Source organism: Rhinolophus hipposideros (genome assembly GCF_964194185.1).
Source record: "Rhinolophus hipposideros genome assembly, chromosome: 17".
Lineage (NCBI taxonomy): Eukaryota > Metazoa > Chordata > Mammalia > Chiroptera > Rhinolophidae > Rhinolophus > Rhinolophus hipposideros.
In genome coordinates, this window is record NC_138063.1 from 13,776,412 (window position 1) to 13,800,039 (window position 23,628).

Here is a 23,628-nt window from a genome sequence, read left to right on the forward strand (position 1 = left end):
GGTCTGGGCCTTTGGCGACATCACGAGAATAAAACAAAAATAATCTACTTTTCAATGACATTGTATAGATCAAGTACATTAATGGTACGTGAAAACCTTTTGCAAACTGAAGTGAAATATAAAGGTTACTAATACATTTATTTTCTAATTCTGCTTTTCACTGGGAAACTTCAGTTCCCAAGTATTCTAGGCTTATGAGTTTATATTAGGTTGGTGCAAAAGTAATTGCGCTTTAAAAGGTTAAAAATAAATGCAAAAACTGCAATTGCTCTTGCACCAACCTAATAATCAACTAAAGTTTTGTTGAGAAAAATATTACTGTTCTGTCTTGCTGCATTTCTGATGAAGTGGATCACTGAAATTGCTCACTCAGTTGACACTTGTCTCAGGTACTGTGCACACTGCTGAGGGTTTTACGTGATATCAAGACCGAGCTTCCCAAGGACCCTGTAAGGCAGGCATTATCTTCATTTTGTAAATGAGGAGGCTTAGGGAGGATATTTTTCCTAAGGTCTTCTAGTCTGTGAGTGGTTGAGATGAGATTTTAGCTCTGTCTGTCTCTTTGTCTGTCTTCAGACAGGAGCCCTTACCCTTTTCTTGAGTCTGCCCCACTTCGGAAATAAGAGAACTAGGGCTTGGTCCTGAGTCTTTGGAATTTACACTCTATTAGAGACAAAAACAGCCACAATGCAGGGCAGAATACAAAGAATGGGCCGGGCAGACAGTAACGTGTTCGAGTGCAAATGAAAAAACCATTACATGGGGATTTGAGGATCTGGAAAAAGAATGAAAGTGCCTTGTTCCTTTGTGTGTGTCTCTGTGTGCCATCAGGACGAGGCTGGAGTGAGGCACAGCCTGCGAAGGGCGGGGCCAGAACAGATAGACACAGCCTCTCTGATTTCTAACGCAGATGGAGAACTCGAATAATTTCCAGAATGGAGCATGACAGAAACCATCTGTCGCTAGCTTTGGAAGACAATCTGAATAATCTCACCGATTCTCCATCTGACCTATGACAGCCATTTTTTGAGAGTCACTGATTAAGATTTCAGAATATGTTGAAATAATTGTAGTTTGTATTTGGTCTAGACAGCAACCTTTAAATCTCATTCGAATGATTCTTGTTGATAGCCTGAGTGTTTAAAGCATGACAAGCGTTCTTAGTATGTAAATCCTCATGTGATATATATATACAAACATCCACAGTGCTAGCAACCCTCAGGGTTAGGGCAACAGTGTTTTCTGGGCATAGGAGTTAGACTTTGGAAAGCTAAGGTACAAATTCACCATACCTAGATCTCCTAAGGTGAAGGATGAAAAGCAAACTGTGGCCTCGGAGCGTGGGTTGGATGTTAGCCAGTGACGAGCCCAGGGACCAACCTGCTGGGGCAGGTCTGGCCCAGGAGTGCTTCTAGGTGGCCCGTTGTGCGGCTGAACTAATAACTTTGGGACTGGAGTGTAGTTTGGCTTTTCATTGACTATGATGACAGAGCATACAAGGTCTGACAATTAAGTTCGTGAACTTGTTGCCATGATGGTGCTAATCTTTTTTGATATCAGAGGGATTGTTCATTATGAATTTGTACCAACTGGACAAACAGCTAACCAAGTTTACTATTTGGAAGTGCTGAAAAGGCTGCGTGAAAAAGTTAGACGACCTGAACTTTTCGCCAACAATTCATGGCTCTTGCATCACGACAATGCACCAGCTCACACGGCACTGTCTGGGAGGGAGTTTTTAGCCAGTAAACAAATAACTGTATTGGAACACCCTCCTTATTCACCTGATCTGGCCCCCAATGACTTCTTTCTTTACCTGAAGAGAAAGGAAATATTGAAAGGAAGACATTTTGATGACATTCAGGACATTAAGAGTAATATGATGACAGCTCTGATGGCCATTCCCGGAAAAGAGTCCAAAATTGCTTTGAAGGGTGGACTAGGCCCTAGTGTCAGTGCATAGCTTCCCAAGGGAAGTGCTTCAGAGGTGACCAGAGTGATATTCAGCAATGAGGTGTGTAGCACTTTTTCTAGGATGAGTTCGTGAACTTAATTGTCTGACCTCGTATGTGTCACAACTGGAATATCGAGGGATGGCCTTAGGTAAATCTAGATTAAATCTAGAGCACAGTCTTTTCAGAGGGCTTTTAAAACATGCTTTGAAAAGATTTTAATTAGTTCCAGATATGTACAGTAAAGTTTCTTTTTTTTTTTTAATTTTATTAGGGAATATTGGGGAACACTGTGCTTCTCCAGGGCCCATCAGTTCCAGGTCGTTGTCCTCAATCTAGTTGTGGAGGGCACAGCTCACTGGCTCATGGGGGACTCGAACTGGCAACCCTGTTGTTCAGAGCTCGCGCTCTAACCAACTGAGCTACCTGGCCACCCTACAGTAAAATTTCAATCCAGTGGTATTTAAAGGCTGTTAAATAGTCTTTTGTCTTGGGTTGTGCGCTATGCAAATGCTCTTGGTTTGTTCCTTACTTGGCTATGAAGATTTATGGATTATTTAAGCCCCTCATTTATTGTTCATGTTCTTGTCTTTATTCTTAACACTTTTTTTCTTATTTCAAAAGCTCTGGGAAGTCAGGGGAATTATTGTGTTGAAATATCAAGTTCAGACCAGTTAGACTTGCTACTTGTTGGGAATGTATCCCTGGCACTCGTATATGATGGACAATTGAAAGTTTGCTCTTCAGAGTAGAGGTGGAGTGGGAGGTAGAGGGGTTGGGCGTGAGGGGAGTCTTCTGGACAACTCACCCAGACCTACAGAGGATAACAGTGAGCCCTGTTTCTTAAATAAATAGAAAAGTTCATTATCATTAATAATTAGTCAGTAATATATGATAAAAGTTATCAATAGTATGGTAACAAGAGGGTTGAAGAAGTAATTTTTCCGTCATTAGAGTCCAATTGCATTCAAGAAAGGCCTTGCAGGGGATAAGGGTTGAAGTCTGGGTCTACAGAGAAGAGGGGATGTGAAGAATAAATAATAATCAAATGTATTTTGGTTGGTTGTTTTATATTTTATTTCACTTCAGTTTATAAAAAATGTTCTCTCTGTATTACCTTATGTGTACGGGGGTTGGGAATGGGTAGGTGTGGGTAAATCAAACCCAAGCCCTCATCACAGGGTGCTTTTGCTCCCCAAAAAGTACTCTGAGAAATTTTAAAGGGAAGCAAATATTGATTGAGAGGAGAAAATGTCAGCGCAGAAAAAAGTTCTGGAATGAAGTGGCATTTTCCCCTAGAGCCATGTTTTTTAAGAGATGCAGTAGAAAGCTTATTTAATTGGCACCTCTTTAAAACCTCAAAACGTTTTGAGGATGTTTTAATAAATGTTGGAGATTTCTGTGGGTTTCTGTGTTCTCTTAAAATGTAGATCAGAGTACATGTTTGTATGGGGCCTGAGTTAGTTATCTCTATTTGAGCAGCCAGTCCTTATTTGCATGAAATACTAGTTGTTTCTTCCGGGTATGCCCTGCAAATAACTTTTATACCATAGTTAAGTGGCAAAAAAAATAGCATGTTTCATGTTTGGGAGAGAAAAGAAAATGGGGTCATCTATGTCTTGATTATATAACTTGTTACAAAAGCTAGCCACAGCTTTTCCTTTTAGGTACACAAGTCATCTGGCGAGGTGAAATCTGAATTTGTAGACATAAAGTAAGCAGTATCTGACTGTAACACCCTCTGTTTGTAGGAATTAGAAACTTAAATTTTTAAAACTACACATTGAAACGGTATGATTCGTTTGCTGGGACGGCTGTAATAAAATGCCTTAATCTTAAAACTAGGTGGCTTAAATGACAGAAATGTGTTGTCCCACAGCTCTAGAGGCTCAAAGTGCGCGATCGAGGGCGTGCTCCCTTGGAAGGTGCCAGGGAAGGATCAGGTACAGCCCTTTCTCCAGCTGTTGGTAGTTCCTTGGCTTGTGGCAGCACAGCTTCAATCTTTGCATGTGCATATGACTATCGCTGTGTCCAAATGTCCACATTCATAAGGACACCAATCACACTGGGTTCGGACTCATCCTAATGACCTCATCTTAACCAATTCCATCTGCAATGACCCTATTTCCCAATCAGGTCACATTCTGAGGTCCTGAGGGTTATGATTTGAACATATGAAGAGGTGGGTGTGGGGGAAACCACACAGTTCCCCCCGTAGCAGGCAGTGTGACACTGGGAACAGAGCAAAAGCCCACGAGTTGGAGACTGGCCAGCAGTGGTGTACCCTGAGTCTTTGGCACACACTGCAGCTCATTTTTTCACACCCCTCCGCTATAAGATAAAATTATTTTCAGGTAACAATCCTGAAATGAAATGAATCAGAATAATGGCTGGAAAAGAAACCCAGGCAGTGAAGTCTCTTTTGAATTCATGTTGAAGTTTTGGAGATAAGTCAGAACTCACTGTATCTTTCACCTTTTTAAATTTCTGGATACACATTAAAACTCCAGGTGGTCACAGAGGGTGACAGAGTAGAAGGAAGCATTCTGTTTTCTGATCGGTTGTTTTAAATTTAATTTCTTCTGTCTCGTCTTCATAATTGCTTTTTTTTTTTCAACTCTGCTGTATAAGCTCTGGAATATAAAATAGCAAGGGGTGGGAAACACTGACTGCCTAAGCGAGCATCAACAAACTCCATAAACTTAACTTTGGCCACACGTGCCGCTGAACCGGCCTATGACAGGTGGGCTGTGCAACCAGTTCTCAGAATCAGCTTCCAGAGAATCCAGTGTTTATCACAGGATAAGTCACTTCTTTAAAGTGCTTATTTGAAGTTTATGTATTATTAAAACTGAGCAGTAACTACAGCAAAGAGATTTTTAAGGGGAGGAGTATTTTACCACTGACATTACCCATTGATGATAATCATAAAGTAAAACAAATTATACATCTTTTTAGTCAGTTTTGTTAGTTTTTTGAATCCTCTACAGAGGCTGTTCTTTCTTACTACCTGCAAGCTGGGCCAACCAATGCCCCCTCCCCTTCGTAGGTCCCTGTTGGCCTAAGCAGCCTTTCCTTGACCAGCTGTGGGAGTTTAGATGAGTCACATGAATGATTCTACACCCAATTCCAAAGTGTGGATGCTTTTCCCACACCACCAGGCTCTTCTCCAACACCAGCTGGGTATTCCACAATTCAACACAATTCTGACACTATCTACCTGGAGATAGCATCAGATTCCACAGGTTAAAAGCTCAGTCCTACAAACCTCCCCGCCCCCCAACACCTATAGCAAGTTCAGGCTGTCATCTGTACTTCTGACTAGTTATGGATTGGAGGTTCCAACAAGCCCCTTTTTGTGTTCAATTAATTTGCTAAAGTGGTTCACAGAATTCAGAGTAACATGTTACGTATTAGATGATTGATTTACTGTAAAAGGATATAACTCAGGAACACCCAGATGGAAGAGATACACAGGGTAAGGTATGGGAAAAGGACATGGAGATTCCATGCCACTCTCCCTGAATACCCACGTGTTCACCAACCCAGAAGCTTTCTGAACCCCATCTTTTTGAGTTTTCAGGGAGACTTCATTACCAAGGCAGGATTGATTAAATCATTTGCCATCGGCAACCGAACTCAATCTCTGATCCCCTCCCCTCCCCTGAGGTCGGGGTGGAAGTGAGTATTCCAACCCTCCAATCACGTGGTTAGTTCTCCTGCCAACCAGCCCCCATCTTTAGGTTACCTCGCTGGTCTCCAAAAATCACCTATACTACTCTCATCACTTAGGAAATTCCAAAAATTTTAGGAGCTCGGTGCCAGGAACAGAATGAAGACCAAATATATATTTTGAATTATAAATCCCACTATCACACACATGATCTCTCGTTCTTAGTTCCCTGGGAGAATGGACTAAGGCAGGGGTTTTTGTATCTTTTTTCTTTCAAGCCATAATTCCTAAAATAAAACTGCTGTGGTATTCCATAGTCAGATTTGAAAGAGATAGCAGCTGAACTGCTGGGTCCCGCTGCCCTAAGGGCTCTGCCAAGGGGCACCTTTGGGAAGCCGTCTGACCAGTCAGTGTGGGGGATGGATAGGGCAGAGGGCAGGAGAAAGTAGAGCAGGAAACCAGGCAGCTCTAAGCACTGCCTCCCCCAAGAGGGCAAAAGACATTTCATATATGATTAGAGACCTAGATTCTAGGTGATAGTGGAGAAATTCTCTTGCAAGGATGAAAACATGCTTGCCAGCAGTGACCTCCACTTCCTGCCTCTCCCCCTTCCTCAGTTTCCCCAGCGGTCAAGTCCTGAGCAGAGAGAGCAGAAGATGTCAAGATGACTGCACGCCCCCCCCCCATTCTAGCTCCAACGCAGATTTAACTGCATGTCCCTTAGTTATCTGTCTCCAGCTATAAAGTGGATGGATTATCTCTTCTCCAGCTTACCCCATATGGATGTTAGGTACAATTAAGGCACTGAGTGTTGTGACTAAGAGCATAGACTTGACAAGGAATTTTATGCCAGTTACCACCTACACATCCTGGGGCCAAGAACGTAATGTCTCTTAGTGTCAGTTTCCCCATCTGTAAAATGGGGATGATAATTTGACTCTCAACAAATAAGATAATGCACGTCAAGCCCTTAGCTCAATGCCTGATACACAGAATATGTAGTCAGCTCTCTTGTAAATGCTTAGCACCATCATCCCAGGAAAACATGGTCCTTAAACCTATCAGATATGCAGAAACTCAGACACTCCTGTTCATTGACTTGTTCAAAATCTACAAGCCAGAATGGATAGAATTGTTGACTGTCTATAGGAAACTCTGGAGATCGTTGAAGCCAGATGTGTTTCCCAGGGACATAAAATATTAACCATGTGTTTGCACTGTGTTCTTGGTCCCAAACCTCAGGTGTGAATTCAGCTGTCTGGGAAGAGTTTGTAATCTAAGTTGAGTCCTGTAAGCTGACGTTAAGTGCCACAGAGGAGACGGTGATTAAACGCCAGATGTGGCCTTCTCCCCTTAGACTTCTGGGACCCCGAATTTGTGAAGGTGTTAACTTTCCAATGGGATGAGAAGTCAGGCTCTGTGACCAATCCAAGGCATAAAACCATGGCAGTGTCTAGAAAAGGTACCAAGAAGGTGTCCTAAGCCTACTTGATGTGCCAATCACACATAGTGCATATGAAACGTATTTACATATGAATAGATGCAAAATTTGAAACATTTACATGTAAAAACATACCGTAAAGGAGTTTGTGTGTTCAGTGCAAGTCACAGACCTTTGGCATAAGGAACCACTAACTTTATAAATCACTTTGTCACTGGACCTCTGCCCAGGGACCTTGAGGCCTGTTGTCCTTAGTGCACGAGGCACAGAGTAACTTTGGTGAAGGTCAGTGGTTTGGGTTCCACTTGCACATAGTGTAGGTAGGTCAGCAGGGCTTCCTAGAGGAAACGATGGACGCAGAGTGGATTTCATGGCATCTCACGATCTTTAGGAGAGGATTGGAGTCTTAGGTTTATTGAGATACTGGGAAGATGCGATGATACAAAAGACAAAAATTAATAGGTTTCATGTCTCCCTCCCTGACATGCAAACCATCTCTTCTCTGAGCTCAGAGACAGCCTCTGGATGAAACCAACCAGCTTGCATGCTCCTGTTTTTGGTTTTGTAGTCATTGGCAGGGATAGGATGGTAGTAAATTAAGTACGGGTGAGCATGACAGTAAAGAAAGTAATACCCTGATATAACTTTTCTTCCCCTTTGAACAGCTCTGTGACAAATTTTAAGAGATTTGGGGGCAAACAGACCTGGTTGATCTCTCACTGTATGACCCTGGAGAAGTCACCTAACCTCTATAGAGCCTGCAAAATGAGGACAATCCTTCCTTTTGGGTGTGATGTAAGGATTTAATGAAATGATTCCAGCACATAAGTAACAGTTCAGTAGTCTTCAACAAGGGGAGGGTAGGAGGTCTCAATCGCTGATTATTTTGGAAAGAGAAACATACACAGTGGATCTTTCCTTTCAGAGCAAAATTTCTTTTCTAAAGTATACATATGTGTTATTTACAATGCTGCAGTAATAGGAAACGATTCTGATTTCTGTCTTCTCCCCTTTTCATATTAATAATATTAATATCAATACTAATATTATTTCCATGGCTGTTGTTTTTAATTGCTACACTAAAATCATAATTTATAAAATCATTATCATGTAGGACTTTGAGGTGGTTTTTATTCCTGCTTTTTTAGCTAACAATGACAATAAAAAATTTCATTTGAATACTTATTTTACTCATTTAATTATTTCTACTGGGATCATTTGTATAAATGAGATTATTGGGTCACATGTTATAAATATCTTTATATTGTTCTTGGTACATAAAGTTTTGCTATATTGCCATAAGGAATGTACCAATTTCAGTGCCAGCAGCAGCAGGGATGTGTGTGTGAGTGCATTCATTCAGCTTTACTACAGCCAGCATTCAATGTACTCATTGAATATTAACAGGCATAAAACGTATCGTATGTTTCCATCAGTTTGCCTTTGAATTGCTAGTAAGAGTAATCTTTTCCCTGTGTGTTTATTATTTCCATTTACTTCTCACTCCTGCCCCTTCTATACCCTTTTATTCAAACCAGCAGTTCCTATTGGATCTGAACGGGGAATATAAATGGTCTCTTGGTAGAATGAAAATTTTAAGTTTTATGTTTAGTTCTGGCAAACTATGCTGATTCTTTGATCTTTCTTTAGTGTAACCTTTGTTAAATGCAGCCATCTATCGATAGGTTGATGACTTTTCAAACATTAAAATTAATTAAACTTGAAAGACTTATTTTTTTAAATTTTACCTTGGAGGTTTTGCTTCCAGGCAGCCGTCACTTTCAAACCTCTATGATTTTATATTATTTAAGCATGAATACAATTTTTAAAAACCTAATCGTAAAAACAATACTGACGAAGTAAAATGGGACCATTGTCCCTAACAAGTAAGCATGAAACTTGAATGTAAAAATAACAATGCTTTTCTCCTGGTTACTTTCAGTGTTTTTTATAAAAACAATTGTGGATTGAGAGTGAGTCTCCAAAATAAACATTTGGGGGAATTCTGGCATTATTATCCTTCGGGAACCAGTTCTAGTCTTTTGTTTACTTCTTTTCTTAGTTTTCCAGACAAAAGAATGGCAACCCCACCCTGTCTTAATTTTAAACACATTTTTTCTGCTTGCCACCACCCTAATTCCTGTATTCCTAAAGCCTGGATTCCTTCTTACTCCAGCTACACTCACTATGAGCGTTGCTGATCGTGGCTGCAGAAGTAATATGACCAAACTACTTGGTTTTACAGATGACAAAATGGTGACTGGGATATTCTTAGGGTCCACTGTGACCTCTGGATGGTCTCCCTGCCTGGCTCTCACCTTCCTGGTCACCCCCCTCCCGCCCCCGCCCCATCAGATTAATCTTCCTGAAGAGCTGTGCAGATCAGATTCCTTTCCTTGCAGACATTTTCAATGGTTTCTTCTGCTCCCATTAACAAAGCCTTGTCAAGGCCTCATGAGCTGGGGAAGGTGACTCCGGCCAGCCTTTCACCAGCTCTTGCACCCCTAAATCTCTCAGTTGCGCATGTGCCTGGTACTTCCCACTACTGCATCTGCGTCCCAGCTATTCCTCATGCCTGGAAAGCGCCCTCCCATTCATCCGAGTTGTTGTTCCCCTCTGCGACTCCCATACTGCCCAGCTCAAAACACTTCACAAGAAAGTATTCACTTAAGTACTCCCTAATGTGAAATAAATTGAGAAGCAGTTAAAATTTTACCATCACTCGTTGATGTAAGAGAGGCCTGTCTGCAGACCGCAGGGTTTGCTCTATTCTGCTGGTCAGTTTCTCCATTTCCTTTGCCTAGGTTTTTCTTGTGACTAGTGAGGCTCTAAGTTGGTAAGTGGAAGGGGAAAGCAGTTGACACTTGCAATGGGGGAGCAGGCGCTGATGTGCCCCACCCCCACAGAGCTTGAATTCCAGTCTGAATCCAGGTGTGTGCACTGCACCACACCACACACCGATTTGGCTTTGCAGAGAGCGGGGCTGAATCCAGTCTGACGTTACCACTTCTGACGTTACACTTAACAACGTCATCGCAGGGTTACCACTGAAATAACCTTGGGCGAGTTCCTTAACCACCTCAGTTTTCTCATTGCTAAAATGGCAATGCTATTGGCCACACATCTCAGAATAATTCCATGACAATTGTGTGAGATGATGTGTGTGAAAAATACGTAGGGAACTGCTAGGGCCTGCCTAATATTAATGAGAAATAATCATCATTATTAGGAGATGTTGGGGGGCCCATAGCAGAGTTGGACCTATCATCAAGAAATCCTTTAAGTTTTAACAGAAAAAAAACCACACACACAAAATAACCTTCTCTGAAGGGTCCAAGTATTGAGTTTCCCTGCATCTTTTTCACTGGTAGCCATCGAAGTTACGTAATGTGAAATGTTTGTCAGTCTTTTGTGTGGCAGAGGGCACAGGGGAGGACTTTTGCAGAACAGGTGAAGCTATGGACCCAGAGAAGCCTTTTCTATCATAAGTAAAGGTCCAGGCTGACTTGTCCCCACAACTGTGATATTAAAATGGTCCCTTAGTTTTACGTTAGTTATTCCATGCTTCTAGGTTTCCTAGGCTTCAGTTTGGGAGGAAATAAAAAATATAACCCCGTTTGTCCTGGGGACAGTAATTATGTCTCGATAACGGTATAAAGTTTAAATTTAATCTAGATCCTAGATATGTTTTATTACTCTTGCTTCATCAGATTCTCCATCTAATTACAACTGTCATCAAGCTTGTCAGATTTTAGTCTCAAGAGTATTGGGCAGATTCCAAACAGGGTGCGGCGTGTGTGTGGACTAAGTAGGATAACAGGGATTTGTGCTGCCTCTTAGATGGGGCTCTTCTTTAGAATAAGGTGGAAGCATTAGTGGCCATATTAGGTACCTCACCATAGAATTCTTATTATTATTTGTGATTAATGATATGTGTATTATCTATTGCTTACGTAACAAATTACTTTAAAACTTAGCAGCAAAAACATCACACATTTGATATCTCCCAGTTTCTATGGAACGGGAATCTGAGCACAGCTTAACTGCCTCCTCTGCTGCAGCGTCTCTCTCAAGGCTGCACTTAAGGGTCAGCCCAAGCTGCGGTCTCATCTGAAGGATGGACTGAAGAAGGACCTACTTCCAAGTTCATGTGGTGGTTTCACTTTTCAAAAAAAAATTTTTTTCCCAGTTTTATTGAGCCATAATTGACATAAATTTTGCATTAGGTGAAGGTGTATAATATTGCGAAATGGTCACTGTCAGGTCAGTCATAGTGATCATTTTGCAATATATACATAAGTCAAATCATTATGCTGTCCACCTTAAACGAATGCAAATTTCTATGTCAATTATGTAGATCGACCTCACAGAGTTACAGTTTTTTTCTTGTGATGAGAATTTTTAAGATTGACTCTCTTAGTGGCTTTCAAATGTGCAACACTGTATGGTTAGCTGTAGTTACCATGCCATACACGGACAAAATTCATTTCCGTGAGGGGTGTGGGACTGAAGACCCCAGTTCCTTTCTGCCTATTGGCCGGATGCTCACTCCGTTTCTTGCCATATGAGCCTCTTTGTAGGGCAGCAGCTTTATCAAAGCCAGGAAGAGGGGAGAGCTGGCTGGCAAGAAGGAAGTTACAGTCCCTTGTAACCTAATCCTGGGCGAGACATGCCATTACCTGTGCTGTATTCTGTGGGTTAAAAACAAGGCACTGTGTCCAGCCCGCTCTTATGGGGAGGGGGCATACAAAAGATGGTGGGATCATTGGAGACATCTTAGATTATGCCGGCCAGAGTTGTAATTGGTTATATAATATCGAGCATATAATATAAACATACATAGTATATGTACATACAGAACATATAGAACATACAGAAATATAACATCCAAATTTACTATATCATGATATGTTACATATTTTATATTTTCTTTAATAATAATCATAAGCAAATGAAATGAACAAAAAACACATTTCAGAAATACCCTTTCTTGTTGAGGACTTTAAAAGCTGTAAAAAAAAAAAAAAGATGACAAAGAATGAACAAAAATGAATATTGTGAATCTTACTTCCTGTCTAAGCTTGGGTCGCTCTGGACATGAATTAAGTTATACAACAAAGACATCATTGATCAGTGACTCTTGGCCTTTCTCAGCCTCTGAGTTCCCCTTGCTGTGTATGCATACAGATTATACCCTAGCAGTGGCAAAACTCAACTTTCTTGGTCCCCACTTTCCCTTCATTTGAATCTGGAAATCTTGTGATAGCAACAAAAGTTTGTGCTTTCATTCCTTCTGACTTCAGAGTTCTGTTGCAAAGGCTTTTCTGCAAAGGCAGACAGGTGATTCTTTTTGCCTGGGTTCCCTTCTGCTCTCTCCTTCAGGGCCTCCTCCCCACAAAGGGCTCAGAGGATTTCACATATGCGTTCATGTCACAAGTATTTCATAGCCAACCATCCAAAGATGACAAATAATGGATGTTAGGGGTTCAAGTTTGGAAATCCTGCCATTTGCCCCTCTTGTCTTCTGGGGTTTATGACCAAGAGAGCTGAACACTACAGAAGGCAGGATGGGAAAAGAGGTACCACTTGATTAAAAGCTGGAAAAGCCCCAAACTAAGCTCTGGGACAAATGATGCCTCTTAGTTCCTACTCTTCCCCCTTCTCCCTCTTACCCCAGCCTTCCCAGGTTATTTTCAGGCAGGCCTGCAGAAAAGCCTAGAGTCCACTAGCCAGACAATTGCCTGTTGGGGGACAGAACAGAGAGGGGAGCTGCCAGAAGGCAGACCCCGTCCTGGGGTGTTGACCACATGGAGATGGTGAGGTGGGGAACAACCCATGCAATATCCTGAGCTCTAAAGTCAGGTAATACAGTTACATGACCCCTCCTACCTAGTGCTCAGGCTCTAACCAATGTGTTTATCATGGGCCCTTCCTTAGGGAGGAGCAGGTCCGGGGGTGGTGGAGAGGGGGCTGAGGAGTTTCGTTCCTCTATGGGGGATATCGTTTTTGAGTCTTTGTCTTGAAAATTGTTGTCTTTCATGAGCACCGAGAAGGAAGGAATGGAAACTAACGTGCGGGAGAATGGCATGAGTCTGGTGGCCACGTGGAGGTTCATTGCAGGAAGTCCAGTTAGCTTGCACGTGCGGCATCTCAGAGGAAAGATGACAGTAGTCTGAATTAGGGTGGTGGCCATGGAGATGGAGAGGAGGGAATGGTTTGGAGGTGTGTGTTTGGGTAGAAGTGACTACGGCTGTCCTGCACAGTTTACTTATGTGTATCCCTCAATAACCCGGAAGTCTCTAAGTGGTCTGTTCCCAGGGCCTAGTGTAGTGGCCTACACCTTGCTTTAAGGAGGTTGAGTAAATGCACTCGTGTGTGCAATGTGCTGGAGTGGTGGTAAGAGACATTACAACATTTCCAAGCCCATATTATCTAGAGTGCCGGCCTCACCGGGATCATGGCTCAGACCTGGAAACTGCTTTATATCAGCTAGGGCTTCGAAGAAATGATTTCTTTTTAATTTTCCTTTAGTAATCCTAAAATGACACAGCTAAACTAGTCCCATGTGTGTCTACATTACACACACATATGTACATACAGCAGGGAGCTTCCCACTTAGCTTGGTGCTCCCTGCCCGTGCTTTCCAGGTCGGCCTGCGTAGATCTGGCCTACGGTGGACGTTCAGGTGGTGAGGTGGTTGGTTATGCAATGCCTTGCTTACTTTGGATCACATACTCATGTTTATCAAGTCCACTTCTTTTTGCTTGTGTCCTCTTTAACCTTGAAGGACTGGATCCAATCTTAACATGGGACATAAGCATGGAGATGCGTGGCAGTAATGATGATGAAGTGATCGCTTAAAAGTGTTTTTATGCAATGTGCTTAATGCCACACTGACCTGTACACTTAAAAATGGTTTCAGTGGTAAATCTTATGTATGTCTTACTACAATCAAAATGTTTCTATATGGTACTTTCAGACTTTTCAACATTTTATATGCCCCTATAATGGAGAGATTATGTCCTGACCCTGCCACCCACCAGCTGAGCCTCAGTCTACTTATCTGTAAGATGGGATGACAATATTAATATTTACCTCATAGGGTTGTCCTGCTCCACACATAATAAGTGCTCAATGAGTAGTAACCACTTTATTATTTTTGTTCTGAAAGATTTCCGGTGGAAGTTTTGCCTTTGAGAGCCTGGGGATTTTTAAGAGTGTATTAAATTTAAATACTAGCATAGAAGTCACTATATTACAAAACCACAAATAAGGCCAATTAAACACTTGTGAAATCCTAAGAAATAGCCATTTACAAGGGTTAATAGCAATTAACAGGTTTTATACCGAAAATGCCTGTGCTTAACTGTGCTCATATTTTATAATAGTCGAATATTTTGCCTCCCCGTGAGGGGCAGGTGTGTTTTAGAAGTGATTTTTGGACATGGAACAGCCCCAATGGATAAATCCCCGTACAGTTCCATTTGTTATTATAACTAACAGTTTTCTAGTTAGGGAAATGTTAACAATAGCACTGAGTAACATTTGAGGACTTACTGTAGGCTATTGACTCGAGCACTTTACATGCATCGTCTCACTTAAAAGCATACATGGCAATTGTTGGAATTTTGGAAAATGAATAAATGTGTGTGGAGTAATGGGGACTATGCTGTACACATGGATCATTCATTCACCTTTCAACCTAATATGTCTGGACATTTGCAATGTCATTAAAACCCCTTCTCTTCATGATCTAAATTGTGGTCCACTGTCCCATCGCATGAGAAAGCCACAATTTATGTACACACTTGCCAATCATTGGACATCCAGGTTGCTTCTGGGTTTCAGCATTTTAAATAACGCTGGACAAAATCCTCATATAACTATTGGAACATTCCCTCGATGTAGACTTATGGCTATAAAAATTTAGATGTCCAAGAGGCTAGATTTGGTACAAAGCGTACAATCAGCTCAGTAGTCCCACTCAAGGCTACTCACACTCGATTCAAATATGTAACCAACTAACATAATAGTAGAATATAGAGAATCTCTCCTTGGAAAACAATTGATTTTGACGCAAAATTTTAATGATTGTCATGCTGGTTATTCAACATTGCAGAGTTTTGCTGTTCTCCTCTGTAGTAGGAATGACAATAATACTATACCCTTACCACGGTGGTGTGGGAAGTTTCAAGGAGCTGCTGTCTGTAAAGCATTTCAGGCAGAGCCTGGCATGCGGGCAACGCTAAATAAATATGAGCAGCTATTTTTAACAATACTGAGTACGTGGCAGCGTGATGCTTATGTAAATAATACCAGGCTGTAGGTCTGTCCTGAGATATTTGTGTACATATTTTCCTGATATAAATATAGCTAAAGTTGTCCTTGTCACTTGTGTAGTGTCTCTGTATACCGTGGTATATACACAAACACAAATTCTAGATAGAAAATGTGGATGGTGCAGGAAAATTGGCTGGGGACTACTCCCAGGAAGTCATTAGCAAAATTTGAGGCCTAAGCTTGCCTAGAAAATGTATCAGAATAAAGGCTCAGAATATTAATGTTAGCAGAAACCAGATAATTTAGGGAAGTATTTTTCAAATTCTGCTAGCAATCCACCGTCAGAAATTCAATTTCATTAGGCCCACGATGCAATTAAATGTGTGTATGCGTCGTTTTTGTAAACTGTTACACCAAACAGCACTAACTCTTATAATGCCTGCTGTACTCTGACATTTTATAATCTGTTTCATTGTGTTTTAATGTTGGTTGTGAACTAATTACATTGATTTCACTGGGTAGAGATGCACAATCAGAAACACAATCTTAAAGTTTGTCTACCCCCTTAAAAAAATTTTTGCAGCTCTATTTTTGTTGTTAATTCTCACCCAAGCATTTAATCAATAATGAATGGTTTTGTTTTTATTTGCGTGACAATTTGAACTTTTGGGTCATTATTCAGACATATTTACATGTTAGTAAGATAAGGTTTTGTTTAAAGGACATGGTAACCAGACACAGGCAATATTCAACCAAAAACTGGGATTGGGTCAGAATTCACTCTGGTTTCCCTTTCTTTTAACCCAGGTAGTTCCAATCTGCCAGCAGAATGAGTACAAAAAGAGACTCAGAAACGACATTTGGGGAGGATTCTCAGCCTAATGACGAAGTGGTTCCCTACAGTGACGATGAAACAGAAGATGAACTTGAAGACCAGGAACCTGAGGTTGAACCCGTACAGAATCGAGTCAACAGAGAAACAGAGGAAAGACGGGAGACGTTCAGAAAAGGTAACTAACTGAGCTGGGACCAGGAGACTAGGCACTGTCCTCGACCATCCTCACGTGAGCAGTGGCAATGGCTGCAAAGGACAGATGGCCCATTTTACATCATGCAGGAGGCTTTTTCCTGCTCTTCTCATAGGATGCAGTTGGGAGAATGTTGATGGGCTAGCACAAGTACATATCGTCCTCAGTATGTGGGGCTGGTCGACCATATCTGACCAGTTCTGCCAAGAAATAGAAGTTAGTGTCTCTGTGTTTCGGGGGGAGTTGTAGATGGGAGAATGTACTTGTTAGTTCACCCAGGAGCCTCAGAGTTCCCATACCTTTTGTTCGGTCATTTGTGAATATCAAATGGTTTTGGCTCTCTGTTTCTCTAGGAAATTTTTTTATAGGTCTCTGCTTGCCATGTGGAGCCTGTTATATAGCAAACTGAGCTACCTGCCCAGAATCAGGGCACTTTCAAGGCAGGGAATAGACCAGTGGTTTTCTCTTAGGAGCCAGAGAGTAAATATTTCAGGCCCTGTAGACCATACGGTCTCTGTTGCAATTACTCAGCTCTACTGCTGTTTCCTGAAAATGACCACAGACAGTCCGCCTTTTAGGATAACAGAACGTACCTTAGTTTTATGATTATGCTTTTTCCCCTGTGGCTTTTCTGTTTCATTTCCTTCTGGTTCTCTTACCCTGACAAATAAATGTAGCTTTTCTGCTCCATGAGGAAGCTGATCCTTTTCTCTTTGGATTCCAGACTTGTTCCAAGTTGAAAATGTTTCCTCAAGATCCCTCGAATTCCAGCTGAATAACTTCAGTTTCCCATTCACAGAAATCTCCATGAAATTGATCTGTTTCAGACTCTCCAGACACACCTCTCCACAGCCTCTATCAGAATAACCTCTGGCTTTATCCAATTTCCTCAAAGTCTCCATCATAGCTGGTTTGCCCCCCTAGGTCTCCCAGAAGTCTGCTTTTCCTCATGTCACTCCTTGCCCCTCACCATTCCTTCCGGGTTCTGCTTCCTGGTTAAGCTGGGTTTGTTTTTTTTTGGGGGGGGGGTGACGGTGTGTGTGGGGGGTGAGGTTTCCAAACAGTTTTCACCTGTAGAAAAAGTGATAAGGCATGGAATCTGATTTAGGTAGTGATTACTACTGGTCTGGTCAAATGATGCCGCTCTTCAGCTCTTCTAGGTGGGGAGGTTCTGGATGTTGGTGAGTGCACGTGTCCACGTGGGCCCCCTCCCACCACAGTCTCTGAAACCTGTGGAGGCCATTAATTAGTGTATATCAGTTGCCTCTCCTCAGCTTTCCACATCAAGCATGTAGACTTTTTAGACCTTACTGTGGGTTTCTGGCTGTAATGTTAAGCTATTGAGTATTAAGCTTCAATGCGTTCTGCTTCTAAGTAGAAAGTACTGAAATCATGATAATTGAACGATATTAAAATGGAATCACTGCCAATCTGAACAGGAATGTGGCCTTTGTCATAACAGGTCCAGACTGGATATTGGTCGAATGGAGATAGAGCTGAAGTAGCCCAACAGGTTAGCAAGGGAGTTCTAGCTGATTGCCCAAATAGTGAATAACATGTTTCTTCCTCATTCCTTCCCCCACTGTCCTAAGTTTCATATCACAATCTTAGAATCTCTGCCCTATGTGAGTATCTGATGAATTGGCAGAGAGGTGACTCAGAGGGGTGAAGGGTGAACTTTGCTGTTGGTGCTTGCTGCCACGGTATCAGCTCTGTGGGTGACGACGCAGCAGAGGGACTGACTGGGGTTGGGTGGCTGGAGAAATGTCAGGCAAGCACGTAGGGGGTGGAAGCCCTCAGCTCTGGTTTTTTCCAAGTACACCTTCACTTTCTGGCGCTCAGGGCTCTTTCCTGACCGTTCAGTGTGGAGGTCAAAACACAGGTATTGAGGGAACTCAGGCTTGGTCTTGGCCCTTCATCTTTTCCAGCAGTGGCTTCTATTTCTAAAAGAATTTGGTGTTTCTCATGTCTCTCAACCCCTGTCAAAGGACTTTGGCTGTGACTTTTCAAAAACACCTCTATCTGCCCTTCCCACTAGACCTCTCCACCCCCACCCACTTCCTACTTCTGCCTGGCACCCCCAACCAGTCTGCTTCCTCTCCTCTCTCCTTCCCTCCCGTCTTCCTCTGTACCCCCTTTTCCCCTTTCTTAACTTTTTTTTCATATTCTCACTTGGGCGTATTCTCAATCATGGTTATTGTTGCTCTCGTTAACCATCATCTGTCTGTCTTGACATTTTACATGAAGGACAATTTTCTTCAAAGAAGGCCATTCTTTAGAGCGTGAATCAGTGTGAAGTGCCATTGGGCCGAGTAACACCAGGGGCCAGTACCCATCACAGCAGAACAGGGCCTAAAAATGCGTGGCCCACATTTGTTTCTTTAACAATAGCACCTTAGTACAGAAAGTTGGTTTTCTTTTTTTTAAAGATGCCCTAGACCAGCTGAGCTTTAGTGTTCACGAGAGAAACCGTCCATCACAAGTGCTTCTCAGGTGAAGGACATTTACTGTGTGCCGTGAAGAGCGAGAACAAGGGAAAACGTGCAGGTGAAATATGCCGTGGAGGAAGAGAGAAGCCCACAAGTTATGCTAAAGGAACTTTTCCGGTAGTTCACTTTGAGCAAAAACAGACGAAAACCAGTGGGGATGTTTTCCATGCTATGGGACGAACATCCTTCTTTCCTGATGGATACACGAGGACAGTATTTCCTAGAGTGTGTTCTGGGAAACACTAGTTCTGCCAGATGCTCCAGGACACGAAGACTGTGTAAGCACCTGCAACGAGAAACTCAGAATTCTTTATCCTGTTCTTCAGTTTAAGGTCGTCCATTAGCATAAAAGTATCCAAGAAGTTTGGGCTTTAAAGAAACCAGTTGAATTTTATTCAGCCATCGGTTCCTTAAATTCCTTGACTTTAGAATGCTGGGGGTTTTTTGTTTGCTTGTTTATTTTGCTTATGATCCCACTGTCTTGGTGTCACTGAGGTCAAGCCCTTGGGTAATTCTGTGACAGTCAGGAGCCAGGTTAGAGATGAAGTCGTTGGGAAGAAATACGAGCTCCGGAGAGGGTTCCTGGATCAGTGCAAATTGGCTCCTTTTTCTGAGCCTTGGGACGGAATGAGAAAGCTGTCTCCTGCCTCCTTAGCCACGTTGCTTTATTAATGAACTCTCCCATCTTCCCACTCTGGCTGGCTTACAAATACACTCACAGCTGCATCTTACCCGAATCCTGCTTGCTGCCTCTGGCTGGTGTCTGTCCCCTGGTCTCATGGCCAAGCTTCTAGAAACCAGTTTCTCTCCCACCACATCCTCCTGTTCCTTTGGGTTCCTCCCCTCCGTGGGCCGCCCGCCACCTTATTAAAGGTTGCCAAGAACCCCGGTGCCAGGTCCAGTGAGCTTTTTGTCAATCATCTTCTCCCAGTCTCTGTTTTTCCCTGAAGTGCTTGACCTTTTCTCCTTCAGGAAATGCTGACCTCCTTGGCAGGTCATGACACCCTCTTGTCCCAGCACTGCCGTTTCTCCTTCCTTCTGGCTACTCTTCCTCCCACCCTTAAAATGTTCGCATTTCCGTTCAGACTCTGTTTTCTCTCTCTAGGCCTTCCTTTGGCAGGCTAATTCCCTTTAATCGGCTTCATGTACCACATCTCTGTGAGTGACTCTGAGACATAATGTATGTGGTGGGAATGGGGGAGGAGACTGGATGTGAACTATGTTGGTTTCAGCTTTGGCTGCCCCGCTTTCTGGTTGTGTGACCTTGAGGAGAAGACTTCTCTCTGTGCCTCAGTGTCCTCATCTGTAATATGGGAATAAAATTAGCATCTATTTTATTGGGGGATTGTGAGGATTAAATCAGAAAATAACTGTAAAGGACTTAAAACAATTTTAAGCATGCAGTAAGCATTCAATAAATATTAGATATTATCACCCATACACATACACACACCCCAATTCCTTCCTTAATGTCTTTCGTATCAAACCTAAGTTATCTACCCCCCACTCATCATCTACTCTCTCATCTTTTCATCATCAAATCTTCTTCTTGATCCGTCTGCTTCCCTTTGGGATATTCAGATTCTCCTGGACCCTTCAGGCTAAAGCTGCAGAGTCATTCTTTTTTGTTGTTTTTAATTGGGAAATATTGGGGAACAGTGTGTTTTTCCAGGACTCATCAAGTCAAGTCATCGTTTTTTTCAATCTAATTATGGAGGGCACAGCTCAGCTCCAAATCCAGTCGTTGTTTTCACTCTAGTTGTGGAGGACGCAACTCACTGGCACATGTGGGAATCGAACCAGCGACGCTGGTGTTATAAGCACTGCGCTCTAACCAACTGAGCCAACCAGCCACCCCCAGAGTCATTCTTTTTAACAGATCCTTCTGTTCCTAAATTCAAGTACAATGAATGGATGGAGAGATGAATGGAATGACGAACAGTTAATTTTACCAGCAATAAATTTGCCCACATATTGAGGAAAATTTTGGTGATTTAGCGTCATCCCTGCTCCTGGGATGACCTTTCCCTTTAATACAGCCTTCTCTTTGTTTGCCAACCTGTGGACGCATGCTAACCCCACCCGCAGGCTTTCCTCTGCCCCAGTGGTTTTTTTTCAGATAAAACCTTTGACTGAGTCGCAGATAGTTCAGCACACCAGCAGGCAGTCAAGACAAAAGTCTATTTAAAGGCAGAAAACTATATTTGGGGAAAAGTCCACCCATACAAATATAAAACTATGGGGACAAAACAAAAGCTCACAAAAAGAGCCTCACTCATGCAATGACTTAGTCTTTAAATAGATTGACCTGTGGTTCCCTGCAAGAGCTGTGACAAAGGAATCTGCCCTGGATGGGGGTCAGGGACAGCTTCCTTGTAAAAAAAGTCCTGCCTCAGCTGCCAAGTGAAAGATAAGGAGGATTTAATTAGGGAAGTGAGAGGCAAGAGGGTCCGGAATAGGGGACCACATACAGAGGTTCTGTGGCAGGAGGAAAGGTGGCATGTGGAGGAACTGAAATTAAGCTTGGGGAAATGAGAATATTATGAGAAGGGAGGATCACCTCCCTTCACTCACCTCCTTGTCAGCACTTTAAAAACTGAGTGACTGGTTGTATGTTGCCCATCTAACAGCTACTCAGCTAGTGCTACAAGGCCCCAGAGTCCAATCTGTCTCACTCTGAGCTGGTGTCAGGACACGAGGCTCTGGGCCTGGCATTTGGAGATGCTTGGTGGGCATTTGTGATTGAATGTGTTGGCATGCTTCATCAGAAGTATGAGTGGGGAGCCAGGTGAGCAGGGAAGGCTTCCTGAAGGTGCAGATCCCCGGGGTGACTCTTGAATAAGTGTGAGAGGTAAATTGACCCCAGTGGTCTCAGGAGTAGGACACTCCAGGCTTGGGCAGTGTAAAGGAAGGCTCCAAGGAGCTGAGAGTTCAGGGAATTGCATGTCATTCTTGGAGCCTAGGTGATGAGGTAGGATGGTGGCCATGCTGAAGAGTTTGGATACTTCCTGAAGGCCCCAGGGAGCCATTAAAGCACTTTAGGCTGCAAATAACATGCTAAGGTGTGTAGTGGCCTCCTCCCACTACAGCCTCTGCACAGCCGTGTTTGCTCCTCTCAATCCAGTCTTCATCATGGAAAGACACTGCATTGTACTTGGAATCTGATTGCAGCTCCCTCCCTTGGCTGCTCCGGCCCATGTGATTTGGCCCTGTCCTCCTATCCCAACTGAGCTGGTTGACTGCAGCTTGCAGCCTCACTCACCATGCTCCATCCACCATCTCCTACCTTCAGTTCTTGATTCATGCAAGCCTTTCTCTCCTTCACGACTTTCCATTCACTCTTCCCACTCCCTAGGGCAGTCCCTGCCCTGTGACCAGCTCCTTCAGGTCTCAATGTAAGGGTCACCTCCTTACAGAAGCCTTCTCGGACCCCACCCCCAGCCTGAGGACGCCCCTTGTTGTATGATCCCAGAGCCCCTTGCACCTCCCTTCATTCCCCTGAGGTCATTTATGATTATGTCCTTGAATGACTCTGTGACTAATGAAGCTTTCCCCCACCAGACTGTTGGCTTCATGAGAAGTGAGGCCACATTTATCCCATGCAGAGCGCATAACAGGCACTCAACAAATATTTATTGGGTACATGAATTTATTTTAGAAATCCTATGTTGTCAGAAGTGGGGAGAAGGGAGTAAACAATAATTCAAGTAAAACGTGGTGAGGACCTAAACCAAGATGGCCAGGACGGAGGGAATCATGATATACGTTAAGGATTCGGCATTCTCAAGTCCTATTTGATCTGAGGGTCGAGGTTAAAAGGAGGCCTGAGGAGTAATTTCTGGTTTAGGCACCCCAATGGGTATTCTAGTTAAGTATTGCTGCATTAAAACACACACACACACAACAAAACAAAAAAAAACCCACTCCAAACTTACTGGCAGAAAATGACTATTTCATGATGTTCACAGATTCTGCGTCAGGAATTCAGACAGAGCACAGTGGGTATGGCTTCCTTCTGCTCTAGGATGTCTGGGACCTCAGCTGCGAAGGCTTGAACAACTGAGGTGTTTTGAACGGTTGTGGCCTGGAATCATATGGAAGCTTTTTCACTCCTTTCTCTTCTGGCACCTGAGCTGGATGACTCAAAGGTTCAACTGTGTCTTCCGATGGCAGCACCCTCTCGCGTGGCTGTGGTTTCTCCCAGCATGGCGCTGGGCTGCAATGGTGGGAGAGTCCTAAGAGGGACCACCTGGAGAAATAGTGCCCCAAGAGATCAAAGCAGAAGCCAGTGGAGGAATTCAGGCAGCAGCACTCATGCTATTTGTCTTGGTTACAGGAGGGTCACTGAGGCTAGCCCTGATTCAAGGGAAGGGAAATCAGATTCCACTTCTCGATGAGGGAGTAACAAGGTCACATTGCAGGATGGAGGATACTGTTTCAGCCATCTTTGGAAAGTGTTTTCTGCCTCAGTGGTTAACAGATGTTTGTGGGGATGAGTAATGGCAGGGGTAGGAGGAGAAGCCCCTTTGTAAGTCAAGGGGAGGGTGCTTGTTTTAAACCTGATCAGTTGTGGATATTTACGGGACATCTGCTTGTGCTGCTGGCTGGCTGGCAATTAGAAATATAGGATAAAGAAATGACCAAGAATGGTGCAGCCTTGTCCCTGGGAAGTGACAGAATTTTAAATTCTTAACCACAAGGTAATAGCACTGAGCTCTCATTCTCCAGACTGCAATCCTTAGTGAGAATAGTTGATCAACTTTTG

At 43.0% G+C, this 23,628-nt stretch overlaps 1 protein-coding gene across 1 annotated transcript in view; it reads left to right on the forward strand.

The window, feature by feature from the left end:
• ATP8B1 (ATPase phospholipid transporting 8B1) overlaps positions 1-23,628 on the forward strand; it is a 114,345-nt gene that overhangs the window by 39,717 nt on the left and 51,000 nt on the right. The window contains exon 2 of the mRNA XM_081078402.1: positions 16,154-16,356. Within this exon, the coding sequence (XP_080934528.1) occupies positions 16,176-16,356 (181 nt within the window). The 5' untranslated portion in view covers positions 16,154-16,175. The remainder of the gene's footprint in view (positions 1-16,153; positions 16,357-23,628) is intronic.